The following is an 18,800-nucleotide window of genomic DNA, read 5'->3' as shown; positions in this document are numbered from 1 at the left end:
TATCCATTTCTTCTAGATTTTCTAGTTGATTTGTGTAGAGGTGTTTATAGTATTCTCTTGTGGTAGTTTTATTTCTGTGGGTCAGTGGTGATATCCCCTTTATCATTTTTTATTGTGTCTATTTGATTCCTCTCTCTTTTCTTCTTTATTAGTCTTGCTAGCAGTCTGTCAATTTTGTTGATCTTTTCAAAAAGCCAACTCCTGGATTCATTGATTTTTTGGAGGGTTTTTTGTGTCTCTATCTCCTTCAGTTCTGCTCTGATCTCAGTCATTTCTTGCCTTCTGCTAGCTTTTGAATGTGTTTGCTCTTGCCTCTCTAGTTCTTTTAATTGTGATGTTAGAGTGTCAATTTTAGATCTTTCCTGCTTTCTCTTGGGGGCATTTAGTGCTATAAATTTCCCTCTACACACTGCTTTAAATGTGTCCCAGAGATTCTGGTATGTTGTATCTTTGTTCTCATTGGTTTCAAAGAACATCTTTATTTCTGCTTTCATTTTGTTATGTACCCAGTAGTCATTCAGGAGCAGGTTATTCAGTTTCCATGTAGTTGAGCGTTTTGATTGAGTTTCTTAGTCCTGAGTTCTAGTTTGTTGCACTGTGGTCTGAGAGACAGTTTGTTATAATTTCTGTTCTTGTACATTTGCTGAGGAGTGCTTTACTTCCAATTATGTGGTCAATTTTGGAATAAGTGCGATGTGGTGCTGAGAAGAATGTATATTCTGTTGATTTGGGGTGGAGAGTTCTATAGATGTCTATTAGGTCCGCTTGGTGCAGAGATGAGTTCAATTCCTGGATATCCTTGTTAACTTTCTGTCTCGTTGATCTGTCTAATGTTGACAGTGGAGTGTTGAAGTCTCCCATTATTATTGTATGGGAGTCTATGTCTCTTTGTAAGTCTCTAAGGACTTTCTTTATGAATCTGGGTGCTCCTGTATTGGGTGCCTATATATTTAGGATAGTTAGCTCTTCCTGTTGAATTGATCCCTTTACCATTATGTAATGGCCTTCTTTGTCTCTTTTGATCTTTGATGGTTTAAAGTCTGTTTTATCAGAGACTAGGATCACAACCCCTGCTTTTTTTTGTTCTCCATTTGCTTGGTAGATCTTCCTCCATCCCTTTATTTTGAGCCTATGTATGTCTCTGCATGTGAGATGGTCTCCTGAATACAGCAAACTGATGGGTCTTGACTCTTTATCCAGTTTGCCAGTCTGTGTCTTTTAATTGGAGCATTTAGTCCATTTACATTTAAGGTTAATATTGTTATGTGTGAACTTGATCCAGCCATTATGATATTAACTGGTTATTTTGCTCGTTAGTTGATGCAGTTTCTTCCTAGCCTTGATGGTCTTTACATTTTGGCATGTTTTTGCAATGGCTGGTACCGCTTGTTCCTTTCCATGTTTAGGGCTTCCTTCAGGGTCTCTTGTAAGGCAGGCCCGGTGGTGACAAAATCTCTAAGCATTTGCTTATCTGTAAAGTATTTTATTTCTCCTTCACTTATGCAACTTAGTTTGGCTGGATATGAAATTCTGAGTTTAAAATTCTTTTCTTTAAGAACGTTGAATATTGGTCCCCACTCTCTTCTGGCTTGTAGAGTTTCTGCGCGAGAGATCTGCTGTTAGTCTGATGGGCTTCCCTTTGTGGGTACCCGACCTTTCTCTCTGGCTGCCCTTAAGATTTTTTCTTCATTTCAACTTTGGTGAATCTGGCAATTATGTGTCTTGGAGTTGCTCTTCTGGAGGAGTATCTTTGTGGCGTTCTCTGTATTTCCTGAATTTGAATGTTGGCCTGCCCTACTAGGTTGGGGAAGTTCTCTGGATGATATCCTGAAGAGTGTTTTCCAACTTGGATCCATTTTCCCCCTCACTTTCAGGCACCCCAATCAGACGTAGATTTGGTCTTTTTACATAATCCCATACTTCTTGCAGGCTTTGTTCATTTCTTTTTCTTCTTTTTTCTTTTGGTTTCTCCTCTCGCTTCATTTCATTCATTTGATCCTCAATCGCTGATACTCTTTCTTCCAGTTGATCGAGTCCGTTACTGAAGCTTGTGCATTTGTTGCATATTTCTCGTGTCATGGTTTTCATCTCTGTCATTTCGTTTATGACCTTCTCTGCATTAATTAGTCTGGCTGTCAATTCTTCCACTCTTTTTTCAAGATTTTTAGTTTCTTTGCGCTGGGTACGTAATTCCTCCTTTAGCTCTGAGAAGTTTAATGGACTGAAGCCTTCTTCTCTCATCTCGTCAAAGTCATTCTCTGACCAGCTTTGATCCGTTGCTGGCGATGGGCTGCACTCCTTTGCAGGGGGAGATGCGCTCTTATTTTTTGAATTTCCAGCTTTTCTGCCCTGCTTTTTCCCCATCTTTGTGGTTTTATCTGTCTCTGGTCTTTGATGATGGTGATGTACTGATGGGGTTTTGGTATAGCTGTCCTTCCTGTTTGATAGTTTTCCTTCTGACAGTCAGGACCCTCAGCTGTAGGTCTGTTGGAGATTGCTTGAGGTCCACTCCAGACCCTGTTTGCCTGGGTATCAGCAGCAGAGGTTGCAGAAGATAGAATATTGCTGAACAGCGAGTGTACCTGTCTGATTCTTCCTTTGGAAGCTTCCTCTCAGGGGTGTACTCCACCCTGTGAGGTGTGGGGTGTCAGACTGCCCCTAGTGGGGGATGTCTCCCAGTTAGGCTACTCAGGGGTCAGGGACCCACTTGAGCAGGCAGTCTGTCCGTTCTCAGATCTCAACCTCCGTTTTGGGAGATCCACTGCTCTCTTCAAAGCTGTCCGACAGAGTCGTTCCTGTGTGCACAGGCCTCTGCTGCTTCCCCTGTTGTTTTTTAGCTGTGCCCTGTCCCCAGAGGTGGAGTCTACAGAGACAGGCAGGTTTCCTTGAGCTCCTGTGAGCTCCACCCAGTTGAAGCTCCCCAGCAGCTTTGTTTACCTACTTTGTTACCTACTTAAGGGGCGCTCAGCAATGGCGGGCGCCCCTCCCCCAGCCTCGCTGCTGCCTTGCGGTTAGATTGCCACAGACTGCTGTGTTAGCAATGAGGGAGGCTCCATGGCCGTGGGACCCTCCCGTCCAGGTGTGGGATATATGCTCCTGGTGTGCCCGTTTGCTTAAAGTGCAGTATTGGGGTGGGAGTTACCCGATTTTCCAGGTGTTGTGTGTCTCAGTTCCCCTGGCTAGGAAAAGGGATTCCCTTCCCCCTTGCGCTTCCCAGGTGAGGCGATGCCTCGCCCTGCTTCAGCTCTCGCTGGTCAGGCTGCAGCAGCTGACCAGCACCGATTGTCCGGCACTCCCTAGTGAGATGACCCCAGTACCTCAGTTGAAAATGCAGAAATCACCGGTCTTCTGTGTCGCTCGCGCTGGGAGTTGCAGACTGGAGCTGTTCCTATTCGGCCATCTTGCTCCGCCCCATAAGTCAATATTTTTATCCTTCTCCCAAAAATATATAAAGACCCTAGAACTTTTAACTATGATTCTATTCATCCTAATTATACACTGTGTTTCCAGACACCATCATTCTATATTAATTATATAAAGTATACATAGTTATTAATCATTTATAAAAAGTAATATGTAAGCAGTAATAAACACTTATATTTACCATTTCCTCTGCTTACAAATTCCTGCATTTACACCCTTGTTATATGATAATTTTTTATTTTTCTTTAACAATTTCTGCAGTGAAAAGTTGTTGACAATAAACTATTCATGTTTGGGACTGGGTAAAAATATATTTATCTTTTTTCTTGAAAAATAGCTGTATCATGTACTGAACTCAAGGTTAACAGTTATTTTCTCTGAGAATGATTTACTGTCTTGTAGCATTCATGTTTAAGAACTCGGCTATCATTCACAGGTAATCAGTCATCATTCACAGGTAATTCTTTTTTTCCTATTTTCTTTTAAAAATATCCTTTTGGTCTTTGGCATTCTTCAGTTTCACTATGACACATGTAAATATAGGTTTCTTTAAATATATCTTGCTTGGGATTTACTGGGCTCCTTAGCTATAGAGAATGGTGACTTCCATCAGTGCTAGGAAATTCTCATTATCTGTTTTATACTTCTCTCTCTTCTGAATTTTATATTAGAATATTTTAGAACTTTTCATGGCATATATCTTAACTGCTTTTCAAAAAATATTTTTTACTTCTGTGACTTTCTGTGGGAAACTCAAAGTAACCTCTTCAAATATTTTTCAGATCTTTCAGATCACCAATTCTCTAATCTAATCACATGTTTTGCCTAACCGTTGAATTTTTCATCATTATGTTTTTCATTTTAGATAGCTGACAGTCTTTTCTTCCTTCAACATGCTCATTAGGGAATAATGTATATCAAAAATACTAACTTTTTTCAGTACCTTATAATTTCAATATCTACAGTGTTTGCAGATTGGGGATTCTGTAGTTTGCTCATTTTATGAAGTTACTCAAGATGGCTTATTTGTGTTTTTTGTGAAAACCATCTTCCTTGGAACTGTATGAGAATTTTTTGAAAGCTGTGTATAAAGTGCAGAAAGAATTTGAGTTTCCTTCTGGCAGATCTCTGGAGGTATTGTTGGGATAAGGCAATTTTAAATTAGATTTTTGGACAGGGTTTTAGAGGCTACACAGATAATATGAATGCTGACCCAAAGTCCAGATAAGGACAGGCCTATGGCTAGAAAATTCCAACATGGATTCTGTTCCTTTATTCTGAGCTTCCCAGAGCCAAGGCTATGCTAGTCAAGTTCTCCCAATATCTTCTGCTATTTGGGTTAGTGTTTTTTTCATTTCTCTAACAAGGTGGTCAAATTTTAAAGATTCCCAGTAACAGGCAAATGTATCTTATGGGACTATCCAATTGGCAAGATACAGAATTTATCTTTTGTCTTCAGTTCATAGTCTTTCAAAGTTCAAGCTCCAGGCCATAATTGAAAAGCAGTTCCCCCATCCCCCAACACAATGCTGGTGCTGGCTTACTAGTTAGGATTTTGTGCTTTTTGTATCAGCCTCAAATAATTTCCATAATTCACTTATCAGATATTTATGTATATAAAAATATTTTCTTCATCTCTTTTAGTTCTTATAGCTCACTATATATCTAGAAATCAAACTATTTTAAAAAATCATATTGATGTGCTCCAAATACCAGTGATGTCTATTTCTTCTTTAGCTTCTAAATGCTAATCTGACTGATAGAGATCCTGTTTTCTCCTAAAGGTAAAAATGTAAGAACATGAGGAGTATCTTCCCCAAAATTATTACCCGTAGTAAAAGAGTATCTTGGAAGTAACAGGAAACTCTGACTAAGGCTGGACAGCTGCTGAGAGAAGAGAATATATATAAGGTTTTCTCTCTTTGTGCTGCCTTACCACAGAAAGGATTCTGAGTAGCGTATCACCTACACATGCTTCTGGTAGTTGCCATCTCTGTAAATTCATGGCCTGGTTAAAAGTTAAAGTAGAGCCATATACCCCCAAATACATCCACTTTCAGTCAGAGGAAGGAGAAAAAATAAGGGTAAGGAAAAAATGCTTTTCACTGCAAAATCACAAAATGACATGCCATATTATTATATTCATTCATTCATATTTACCTAGCACTTACTACATTTAGGGCATTACTCTAGGTGCTGGAGATACAACAGTAAACAATGACTATATGAATGATGATACATGAATATATAAAAAAGGTTTTAAAAAGTGAATATGACAGCTCTTTGAAAATAAGAAAATAGACATACATATAATTTGTTATCATCTTTATTGCATGAGGATTCAGATAAGTCTTATGTACCACAATGACCACAGCTGCTTTTTCCCTCCTCACAGGAGAAAATATGTCTCAATGGACTTGGAATTTTCAAAGCAATTTTTATTGGCAAAGTTTCTTGCTTCAAAACATTTTCAAAATTGTCTTAATCTACAATTCGACACTTCTCAACTCTCATTCAGTCTCAATACAGAAGAAAACCCTTATAATTCACACTGGCCTTTCCAATAAATCAATTGATTTAGCCAGTATAGTGTTCTAATTCAACTTCTATTTTCTCCATTTATAAATTTCAGGTTTCATACCCACACCCAGTCAAGGGCCAGAATGAAAAATTTAACAAAAGCTTCAGCATGATTGGTGAGTAAGCACTCTGATACATTCCACACTATAAACATTTAATGAGACTTGCTCCCAACAGAGTATTTACTGCATCAATTTACTTCATAGTATTATATTTGCAGGAGCAAAATAGAGCAAAGGTTATTTTGGATGTTTTACCAATACAGCTTCCTGTAAATAATGAAAAGTGCAACCATTTAATTTACCAAATCATTAAAAAAGGTTAAATGCTCAATAAATTCTGCTTTATCTAGTTCAGACAGCCGCAGCAGCTATTTGTAACTTGGATATAAAAAATATAGAAAACTTAGGCATTTTTTACTAGTTTGCGCATCTGTATCTTCGACTAGAACTAAATTTCAAGGGTTGTTCAGACAGTTTAGAATCCTCATTAGGATCTCAGAGAAATATCTTTTGGACTCCCTCCTGCCTCATGAAGAACAAGTGAGTCTGCCTTTCTTAAGAAAGAGAACACTCTATTACCCTGCCTATGCCCACTCCCATCGAAGTTACACACACACAGACATGCACACACACACCACGCACACTTTCTCCTCCTCTCCAACCATTGCCATTTTGTGCCTGTAGCAGTCACTTTCAACTAAAATGAGAAAACAGAAGAGGTCTTAGAAGAAGGAATGATTTGGAAATGTCTTCTTCTATAATCCTAAAATATAGAATGCATTGTCTGAGATAAACTGGAGCTCTTCTGGGAGCATTCTCTGACACAGTTCTGTTTAGTACTACGAAAAATGTGCTATACGGGTTGAGTACTGCTAATTTAAAAATCCGAAATCCAAAATGCTCCAAAATCCAAAACTTTTTGAATGCCAGTGTGATGGCACAAGGGGAAAATTCAGCATCTAAATTCATGTGACAGGTCGCAGTTAAAATGCTGTCAATGGATTAAAAAAATGTGGCACATACACACCATGGAATACTATGCAGCCATAAAAAAGGATGAGTTCGTGTCCTTTGTAGGGACATGGATGCAGCTGGAAACCATCATTCTCAGCAAACTATCGCAAGAATAGAAAACCAAATACCGCATGTTCTCACTTATAGGTGGGAATTGAACAATGAGATCACTTGGACACAGGAAGGGGAGCATCACACACCAGGTCCTATTATGAGGCGGGGGTAGCGGGGAGGGATAGCATTAGGAGATATACCTAATGTAAATGATGAGTTAATGGGTGTAGCACACCAACATGGCACATGTATATATATGTAACAAACCTGCACATTGTGCATATGTACCCTAGAACTTAAAGTATAAAAAAAAATGCAGTCAAAACATCATTTCATGCACAAAATTATTTAAAATATTGTATAAAATTACCTTCAGGCTATGTGTATAGGATGTATATGAAACATAAATGCATTTCATGTTTACACATCAATCCCATTCCCAGGATAACTCATTAGCCATATGCAAATATTCCAAGATCCAAAAAATTCCAAAATCCAAACCACTTCTGGTCCCAAGCATTTCAGATAAGGGATAATCAACCTGTATGATCCTATCCATCTACTCTAGCAAATTTCAACATATCACACTCGACACTCCCCAAATACAGACTACAGATGGTCCCTGACTTGACTTAACAATGGTTCAACTTATAATTTTTTCCAGCTTTATCATGGCATGAAAGTAATATATACTCAGTATGTATGTATATATAGTGTTTCAAGCCCCTAAAGGTCATACCCTTCCCAGGGTAGGGTAACCTGTATCCAGTGACTGAAAGAGACATACAGGCCTGGCCATTTCTGCCTGACAAGGTACACTCCGGAGGGCAATGCTCTCACCAGAGCTCCCTGCTGACTGGCCAGTTCTGTTGTGAGTATCAGAGAGATGATATACAGAACTAAAGAGCTAATTAGAAAAATAATTACAAGGGTATGGTTGTGGAAGGTGAGTAGTTCTTCTATAACAGGGGATGTGGCGTCTTGAAGGCCTTTGTGGGTCTAGATCTCAGGTAGACCTTCCTCTATCCAGTCCCGCTCCCTCCGTCTTTCCTTCCCAAATGTAACACCTTGTTTTCCAAACTCCATTCTGTGTATGATTCTGGAGGACCCAGCCTACAACACTAGCCATGACTCCTTCCTTCTCTCATGTCCCACATCCATTCTATCAAAATTCAGTTGACTCTACTTACAAAATTTAGCACTGATGTCCACTAACACCACTCTAGTCTAAACTAAAACATGAAGTGGTTAATGTAAAGTGTATAAATGCAACCTGGGTTACTACAATAGCCTCTGGCCTGGTTTTTCAGTTCCTCTCATTGTTCTCCTTCAGTCTATGTTCCTTATGCAACCATCATAGTCCTTTTAAGACACAAGTCTCAGCATGTCATACCTTTGCTTAAAACCTTTCAGTGTATTCCCTTTTAACTTGGAGTAAAAGCCAAAGTCCTTAAAGGCATACACTGCCCTCAATATTTGGTTCTGTAACCTTAGCTCCTACTACTCCTTGCCTTGCTCTCTCCACCCAGACACCCTGGTTTTTATGTTGTCACTTAAACATGGAGCACATACCTTCGAGCCTTTGCTCTAGATCTTCATCTGCCTGATTCCTGAACTCTTTCAAGGTTTTGGCATTATCTCACCTTCTCAATGTAACATACTATACAATTGTGTTCTCTACAATGTTTATTGGTTTTATTTTTTGCCTATAGTCACTCGCTAAAATGTACAAACTTGTCAAAGGCAGTGATCAGACATGTCCCAAGCACATAGAACAGTAATACCAATAAGTATTTGTGGAGTAAATAAATCTTATGCTTCATAAGTAGATCTACATGAAAGAAAGTCGGGGGGCGGAGCAAGATGGCCGAATAGGAGCAGCTCCAGTCTCCAACTCCCAGCGCGAGCGACACAGAAGACCGGTGATTTCTGCGTTTTCAACTGAGGTACTGGGGTCATCTCTCTAGGGAGTGCCGGACAATCGGTGCTGGTCAGCTGCTGCAGCCTGACCAGTGTGAGCTGAAGCAGGGCGAGGCATCGCCTCACCTGGAAGCGCAAGGGGGAAAGGAATCCCTTTTTCCTAGCCAGGGGAACTGAGACACACAACACCTGGAAAATCGGGTAACTCCCACCCCAATACTGCGCTTTAAGGAAACAGGCACACCAGGAGCATATATCCCACACCTGGCCGGGAGGGTCCCACGCCCACGGAGCCTCCCTCACTGCTAACACAGCCGTCTGCGGCGATCTATCCGCAAGGCAGCAGCGAGGCTGGGGGAGGGGCGCCCGCCATTGCTGAGGCTTAAGTAGGTAAACAAAGCCGCTGGGAAGCTCGAACTGGGTGGAGCTCACAGCAGCTCAAGGAAGCCTGCCTGTCTCTGTAGACTCTACCTCTGCGGACAGCGCACAGCTGCAGCCCATTAGGGGAAAGAGCGGGGGCGGTGCAGACGCGAACGACTCTGTCTGACAGCTTTGGGAAGAGCCGTGGATCTCCTAACGCGGAGGTTGAGATCCAAGAACGGACAGACTGCCTGCTCAGGTGGGTCCCTGACCCCTGAGTAGCCTAGCTGGGAGACATCCCCCACTAGGGGCAGTCTGACACCCCACACCTCACAGGGTGGCGTCAACCCTGAGAGGAAACTTCCAAAGAAAGAATCAGACAGGTACACTCGCTGTTCAGCAATATTCTATCTTCGGCAACCTCTGCTGCTGATACCCAGGCAAACAGGGTCTGGAGTGGACCTCAAGCAATCTCCAACAGACCAACAGACAGTCCTTCTGACTGTCAGACGGAAAACTATCAACAGGAAGGACACCTATACCAAAACCCCATCAGTACGTCACCATCAACAAAGTCCAGAGACAGATAAAACCACAAAGATGGGGAAGAAGCAGGGCAGAAAAGCTGGAAATTCAAAAAATAAGAGCGCATCTCCCCCTGCAAAGGAGCGCAGCCCATCGCCAGCAACGGATCAAAGCTGGTCAGAGAATGACTTTGACGAGATGAGAGAAGAAGGCTTCACTCCATCAAACCTCTCAGAGCTAAAGGAGGAATTACGTACCCAGCGCAAAGAAACTAAAAATCTTGAAAAAAAAGTGGAAGAATTGACAGCTAGATTAATTAATGCAGAGAAGATCATAAACGAAATGACAGAGATGAAAACCATGACACGAGAAATACATGACAAATGCACAAGCTTCAGTAACCGACTCGATCAACTGGAAGAAAGAGTATCAGCGATTGAGGATCAAATGAATGAAATGAAGCGAGAAGAGAAACCAAAAGAAAAAAGAAGAAAAAGAAATGAACAAAGCCTGCAAGAAGTATGGGATTATGTAAAAAGACCAAATCTACGTCTGATTGGGGTGCCTGAAAGCGAGGGGGAAAATGGATCCAAGTTGGAAAACACTCTTCAGGATATCATCCAGGAGAACTTCCCCAACCTAGTAGGGCAGGCCAACATTCAAATTCAGGAAATACAGAGAACGCCACAAAGATACTCCTCCAGAAGAGCAACTCCAAGACACATAATTGCCAGATTCACCAAAGTTGAAATGAAGGAAAAAATCTTAAGGGCAGCCAGAGAGAAAGGTCGGGTTACCCACAAAGGGAAGCCCATCAGAATAACAGCAGACCTCTCGGCAGAAACTCTACAAGCCAGAAGAGAGTGGGGGCCAATATTCAACGTTCTTAAAGAAAAGAATTTTCAACCCAGAATTTCATATCCAGCCAAACTAAGCTTCATCAGTGAAGGAGAAATAAAATCCCTTACAGATAAGCAAATGCTTAGAGATTTTGTCACCACCAGGCCTGCCTTACAAGAGACCCTGAAGGAAGCCCTAAACATGGAAAGGAACAAGCGGTACCAGCCATTGCAAAAACATGCCAAAATGTAAAGACCATCGAGGCTAGGAAGAAACTGCATCAACTAACGAGCAAAATAACCAGTTAATATCATAATGACAGGATCAAGTTCACACATAACAATATTAACCTTAAATGTCAATGGACTAAATGCTCCAATTAAAAGACACAGACTGGCAAACTGGATCAAGAGTCAAGACCCATCAGTCTGCTGTATTCAGGAGACCCATCTCACATGCAGAGACATACATAGGCTCAAAATAAAGGGATGGAGGAAGATCTACCAAGCAAATGGAGAACAAAAAAAAGCAGGGGTTGTGATCCTAGTCTCTGATAAAACAGACTTTAAACCATCAAAGATCAAAAGAGACAAAGAAGGCCATTACATCATGGTAAAGGGATCAATTCAACAGGAAGAGCTAACTCTCCTAAATATATATGCACCCAATACAGGAGCACCCAGATTCATAAAGCAAGTCCTTAGAGACCTACAAAGAGACTTAGACTCCCATACAATAATAATGGGAGACTTCAACACTCCACTGTCAACATTAGACAGATCAACGAGACAGAAAGTTAACAAGGATATCCAGGAATTGAACTCATCTCTGCACCAAGCGGACCTAATAGACATCTATAGAACTCTCCACCCCAAATCAACAGAATATACATTCTTCTCAGCACCACATCGCACTTATTCCAAATTGACCACATAATTGGAAGTAAAGCACTCCTCAGCAAATGTACAAGAACAGAAATTATAACAAACTGTCTCTCAGACCACAGTGCAATCAAACTAGAACTCAGGACTAAGAAACTCAATCCAAACCGCTCAACTACATGGAAACTGAACAACCTGCTCCTGAATGACTACTGGGTACATAACGAAATGAAAGCAGAAATAAAGATGTTCTTTGAAACCAATGAGAACAAAGATACAACATACCAGAATCTCTGGGACACATTTAAAGCAGTGTGTAGAGGGAAATTTATAGCACTAAATGCCCACAAGAGAAAGCAGGAGAGATCTAAAATTGACACTCTAACATCACAATTAAAAGAACTAGAGAGGCAAGAGCAAACACATTCAAAAGCTAGCAGAAGGCAAGAAATAACTAAGATCAGAGCAGAACTGAAGGAGATAGAGACACAAAAAACCCTCCAAAAAATCAATGAATCCAGGAGTTGGTTTTTTGAAAAGATCAACAAAATTGACAGACCGCTAGCTAGACTAATAAAGAAGAAAAGAGAGAGGAATCAAATAGACGCAATAAAAAATGATAAAGGGGATATCACCACCGACCCCACAGAAATACAAACTACCATCAGAGAATACTATAAACACCTCTACGCAAATCAACTAGAAAATCTAGAAGAAATGGATAATTTCCTGGACACTTACACTCTCCCAAGACTAAACCAGGAAGAAGTTGAATCCCTGAATAGACCAATAGCAGGCTCTGAAATTGAGGCAACAATTAATAGCCTACCGACCAAAAAAAGTCCAGGACCAGATGGATTCACAGCTGAATTCTACCAGAGGTACAAGGTGGAGCTGGTACCATTCCTTCTGAAACTATTTCAATCAATAGAAAAAGAGGGAATCCTCCCTAACTCTTTTTATGAGGCCAACATCATCCTGATACCAAAGCCTGGCAGAGACACAACAAAAAGAGAGAATTTTAGACCAATATCCCTGATGAACATCGATGCAAAAATCCTCAATAAAATACTGGCAAACCGGATTCAGCAGCACATCAAAAAGCTTATCCACCATGATCAAGTGGGCTTCATCCCTGGGATGCAAGGCTGGTTCAACATTCGCAAATCAATAAACGTAATCCAGCATATAAACAGAACCAAAGACAAGAACCACATGATTATCTCAATAGATGCAGAAAAGGCTTTTGACAAAATTCAACAGCCCTTTATGCTAAAAACGCTCAATAAATTTGGTATTGATGGAACGTACTTCAAAATAATAAGAGCTATTTATGACAAACCCACAGCTAATATCATACTGAATGGGCAAAAACTGGAAAAATTCCCTTTGAAAACTGGCACAAGACAGGGATGCCCTCTCTCACCACTCCTATTCAACATAGTGTTGGAAGTTCCGGCTAGGGCAATCAGGCAAGAGAAAGAAATCAAGGGTATCCAGTTAGGAAAAGAAGAAGTCAAATTGTCCCTGTTTGCAGATGACATGATTGTATATTTAGAAAACCCCATTGTCTCAGCCCAAAATCTGCTTAAGCTGATAAGCAACTTCAGCAAAGTCTCAGGATACAAAATTAATGTGCAAAAATCACAAGCATTCTTATACACCAGTAACAGACAAGCAGAGAGCCAAATCAGGAATCAACTTCCATTCACAATTGCTTCAAAGAGAATCAAATACCTAGGAATCCAGCTTACAAGGGATGTAAAGGACCTCTTCAAGAAGAACTACAAACCACTGCTCAGTGAAATCAAAGAGGACACAAACAAATGGAAGAACATACCATGCTCATGGATAGGAAGAATCAATATCGTGAAAATGGCCATACTGCCCAAGGTGATTTATAGATTCAATGCCATCCCCATCAAGCTACCAATGACTTTCTTCACAGAATTGGAAAAAACTGCTTTAAAGTTCATATGGAACCAAAAAAGAGCCCGCATTGCCAAGACAATCCTAAGTCAAAAGGACAAAGCGGAGGCGTCACGCTACCTGACTTCAAACTATACTACAAGGCTACAGTAACCAAAACAGCATGGTACTGGTACCACAACAGAGATATAGACCAATGGAACAGAACAGAGTCCTCAGAAATAATACCACACATCTACAGCCATCTGATCTTTGACAAACCTGAGAGAAACAAGAAATGGGGAAAGGATTCCCTATTTAATAAATGGTGCTGGGAAAATTGGCTAGCCATAAGTAGAAAGCTGAAACTGGATCCTTTCCTTACCCCTTATACGAAAATTAATTCAAGATGGATTAGAGACTTAAATGTTAGACCTAATACCATAAAAACCCTAGAAGAAAATCTAGGTAGTACCATTCAGGACATAGGCATGGGCAAGGACTTCATGTCTAAAACACCAAAAGCAACGGCAGCAAAAGCAAAAATTGACACATGGGATCTCATTAAACTAAAGAGCTTTTGCACAGCAAAAGAAACTACCATCAGAGTGAACAGGCAACCTACAGAATGGGAAAAAATTTTTGCAACCTACTCATCTGACAAAGGGCTAATATCCAGAATCTACAAAGAACTCAAACAAATATACAAGAAAAAAGCAAACAACCCCATCAAAAAGTGGGGAAAGGATATGAACAGACATTTCTCAAAAGAAGACATCCATACAGCCAACAGACACATGAAAAAATGCTCATCATCACTGGCCATCAGAGAAATGCAAATCAAAACCACAATGAGATACCATCTCACACCAGTTAGAATGGCAATCATTAAGAAGTCAGGAAACAACAGGTGTTGGAGAGGATGTGGAGAAATAGGAACACTTTTACACTGTTGGTGGGATTGTAAACTAGTTCAACCATTATGGAAAACAGTATGGCGATTCCTCAAGGATCTAGAACTAGATGTACCATATGACCCAGCCATCCCACTACTGGGTATATACCCAAAGGATTATAAATTACTCTACTACAAAGACACATGCACACGTTTGTTTATTGCGGCACTATTCACAATAGCAAAGACTTGGAATCACCCAAATGTCCATCTGTGACAGACTGGATTAAGAAAATGTGGCACATATACACCATGGAATACTATGCAGCCATAAAAAGGATGAGTTTGCGTCCTTTGTAGGGACATGGATGCAGCTGGAAACCATCATTCTTAGCAAACTATCACAAGAAGAGAAAACCAAACACCGCATGTTCTCACTCATAGGTGGGAACTGAACAATGAGATCACTTGGACTCGGGAAGGGGAACATCACACACTGGGGCCTATCATGGGGAGGGGGGAGGAGGGAGGGATTGCATTGGGGAGTTATACATGATATAAACGTCATGCACATGTACCCTAGAACTTAAAGTATAATAAAAAAAAAAAAAAGAAAGAAAGAAAGTCATCATTTCAGTCTAATTAATAATCACACTTCAAATTCATTGGTTTCCTTGGCAGAGATGTACAGGAGTCAGAAGTATACTAATAGAATATTTTCCTGTTAATCAATTCTTTGGAAGACTCAAGAAAGTGATAGAGACTAATCTGGATTTTTTATTTTCTCATGCTCTAAACACCACATGTGGATCTTCTTCTGTTTTATTATTATTATTATTACTGTATTGGGACATCAGATCACACTTTATCTTTCTCCCGACTTACCTCCAGCTCATCAAGGGCACTTCCCAGAGTTGCTGCCTGAGGTTCTGGTGGGGTTGTCATATTCTGGATCCCTTGTGAAGCATTTGAAATTACACTGAGAGCATTCTGAATTTCTTCACAAACTGTGTCCTTGCTTGCTTTGAGGGAAGCAACATCAGAATGCTCCAAACAAGCTGAACAAATTGAATGCAAGAGGGGAGAGTTCTCCTTCAATGAGGCTCGGGCTCCTGCAATTTCATCTCTCTGATTTGGAGATTTTAAGTCCTGAGAAGGGAAATAAAAAGAGTGGTATCTTACAATGGGTTATGGGGGAAAGACTTAAATTAAAAAGCTTCATTTTTTAGTAAGTATAAATGAAAAGATAATAGACATCAAGAAGTCAGCTTAAGTTATAATCAAGGGCATCTATTATTTCTACATTCTTTCAGGTTCTGATAAAAATTCTGCAGCATAAACAATGATGCAGTTAACAAGTAAAGGTCCCAATAGTGCAGATGTGTAAAGATCTATTACTATTCAGTCAAATCCTTGTCAGTCAAATCCTTATAAGTAGCTAAAACACTCTGACATTCACATTATTAAGTGCATTATAAGATAGCTTTAATTACAAGGACGCTGATTACCTCATTCCATAGATGTTGATAATTGCATTTAACCTTTCCATTAAAATTAAACCAACTAAGAACACTAAATGAAACCTACCACCATTCAGCTATATTTCTTTTCCTTTTCAGAAATACTAATAAATTAATCCTATATCATTCTTTCTTTGACATTTATTCAACAATTAGTTACTGAGCACTTAGCATATTCTAGCCCTTGTGCTAGACTCCAGTGTACAGATATGAAAAAATCCTACGAGGACCTTGATCTTCTTTCTTTTGGGGGGAAAGGGCCTACAGACAAAAAATAAACTAGATAAACAAATATACAAGATGATTTCAGGTGACAATAAATGCTGTGAAGAAAACACAAAAGTGAAGTGTCATAGAGACTGACTTGCAAGGAGAAAGCTGCTTTAGGTTGAATGGCCAGAGAAGGTATTTCTTCAGAGATGACAATTTGCAGTAAATGTAAATGAATGGCATTACATCGGATGGAAGAGAGAAAACAGAATATTCTATCTAAGTGATAGGTGATCAGACCTAGCTCAAGATACAAGAAAAAAATCTGGCAAGCCCTACCTTAACCAAGTGATGAAATTTAACATCATCAGTGATATCATACGGATATCATGTACCCCTTGATATACTGTGACAAGAAAAGTATGCCATTTCTGTGTTATTCCCTCCAGGAACCCATAATTCCAGTCTAATTATGAGAAAAGCAACAAACAAAATGAGATTGGTGAACATCCTAAATGACATCTGGGCAGTGTTCCTCAAGACCACTAACATCATAAAAAACAGGAGATTGACTGACAAACTGTCACAGACCAGAGAAGATTGGGGAGATATAACTAAATGCAATGTGGTACTGAGGATTAGATCCTGGAACAGAAAAAACATTCATGAAAAACTGCTGAAATCCAAATAACCATTATTAATAATTAATAGCAATGCATCGGTATCCATATCTTTGTAATGACAAATGTAAGACAGTATTAACAATGGAGAAAACTGGAAAAAAGATAAATGGGAACTCTCTGTACCAACTTTGCAACTTTTCTGTAAATCTAAAATTATTCCCAAATAAAAGCTTAAGTTAAAAAAAAAATTCAAGGGACATTTACAATAGTTCATTCACTTCATATACAACATTTCATATAATCTTCATAAAAGCTTATGAGAGATGTGATTATTCCATTTTAAAACTCAAAACACTAAGGTTTCAAGAGACTAAGTTTCTTAGCCAAGTGGAAGAGCTAGATGGTGGTATTTCTTGTATTGTAACCCACGTCAGTGTAACTTCCAAGCCCTTAACCTAAAAACTATGTGCCATTCTTTCCTACATAGGAAAAATTTCTTATTTGCTATACAGCATGAGGGCTTGTATTTGTATAATATCATGTAGCTTATAAAGTGCTTCTGTATAGTATCTTATTGATCATCACAATACTCTTTGAGGGAAGGAGTCTGCTATTATTAGTCCTATTTTAATTAAACAGGTGTTTGGTGTAAGAAGATAGAAACTAGTAAAGGAACTGAGATCTAAACCTAGTCTACTGATTGCTAATCTTATGCTTCTTTCACAAGGCTCTGCTACTCTGGGAATAATGTTGCCTAAGGTTAACAAATGGCTTGTGCTACTATATTTTTAGTTCCTTCCCTTCTGAAAATAAAAGCTATCTGCTACTTCACTCAGGTTTTGGAGATATTAACTTCTAACTGTCCTCCCTACATTTTGTAACGAAGTAGCTATCATCCCACTGTTCATACTCACTAATTACCCAAAAAAAGACACTCTATGGTTTTCTTGGCTTGCTACGATTTCCCCCTTGTATATGTGGTCTGGGTTTTAGTTTTAGCACTGTCATTAGCACTATGAGCTGGGTAACTCATCTCCTCTTTCGGTGTCTGTCTTTCTATCTGTAAAAATGGGATAACGAGGCCGGGCGCGGTGGCTCAAGTCTGTAATCCCAGCACTTTGGGAGGCCGAGACGGGCGGATCACGAGGTCAGGAGATCGAGACCATCCTGGCTAACACGGTGAAACCCCGTCTCTACTAAAAAAAAATACAAAAAATTAGCCGGGCGAGATGGCGGGCGCCTGTAGTCCTAGCTACTCGGGAGGCTGAGGCGAGAGAATGGCGTAAACCCAGGAGGCGGAGCTTGCAGTGAGCTGAGATCCGGCCACTGCACTCCAGCCTGGGCGACAGAGCGAGACTCCGTCTCAAAAAAAAAAAAAAAATGGGATAATGATACTTCTTCCAACTCTCTCACAAGATTGAGTACACAGCACATCAGAAATGGAATAGAAGTGGAAAATAGAAAAAAGGTATAGAAAGAATATGGAATTTATTCCTTACATCTGTCAGACTTGGTGTACTGTTTTTGTACTGTGATAATCTTAGTGATTTTCATGTTTCCCACAACGTTACAAGCTCTACCTACAGTCATCAGTGTAACTTAGGGGATAAATAGTTTAATGTTTAGAAAGGATCACAGCTCCTCAGATGAGTAATAATTGAAAGTATAAATGTTCAGAAAGAGGTGAAGCAAATTCTCTGATATTACTGTACAGTCAACTTAATACATAATTCCCTCTGAAGTGACCTATACCTCATGCTTCTTTATTTAGAAGGACAGTGTCAAGGTTTAGGTTGTTTCTGAAAGGTGAAAAACTTGAACATAGATTATAACCAAGAAGGCTAACGTTAAAATTATTTCTTTTGCTCTAAAGGTGGCAATGTGTAATCTGACAGTAAATTGTAGCAACTTTAATGCCATGGGGACTTTGAAATGTTAAAAATACATATGTATTTTGAATTTGGAGCCTATGCTTTGTCATCTCTGCCCAAGGCAATTACAGAATCCATGAGCCCAAATAGCAAGTCCTTGAAGCCTGCGAAAAA

General features: G+C 39.8%; 1 protein-coding gene across 2 annotated transcripts in view; it reads right to left on the bottom strand.

Moving 5' to 3' along the window:
- CTNNA3 (catenin alpha 3) overlaps positions 1-18,800 on the bottom strand; it is a 1,797,749-nt gene that overhangs the window by 1,324,921 nt on the left and 454,028 nt on the right. For both annotated transcript variants that reach the window (XM_033209585.1, XM_033209586.1), the window contains exon 6: positions 15,288-15,551. In XM_033209585.1, the coding sequence (XP_033065476.1) occupies positions 15,288-15,551 (264 nt within the window). The remainder of the gene's footprint in view (positions 1-15,287; positions 15,552-18,800) is intronic.

Source organism: Trachypithecus francoisi, unplaced genomic scaffold, assembly GCF_009764315.1.
Source record: "Trachypithecus francoisi isolate TF-2019V2 unplaced genomic scaffold, Tfra_2.0 Lachesis_group9, whole genome shotgun sequence".
In the NCBI taxonomy this organism is placed as follows: domain Eukaryota; kingdom Metazoa; phylum Chordata; class Mammalia; order Primates; family Cercopithecidae; genus Trachypithecus; species Trachypithecus francoisi.
The sequence above is the reverse complement of the archived record's forward strand: the minus strand, read 5'-3'. Positions and strand labels throughout refer to the sequence as shown.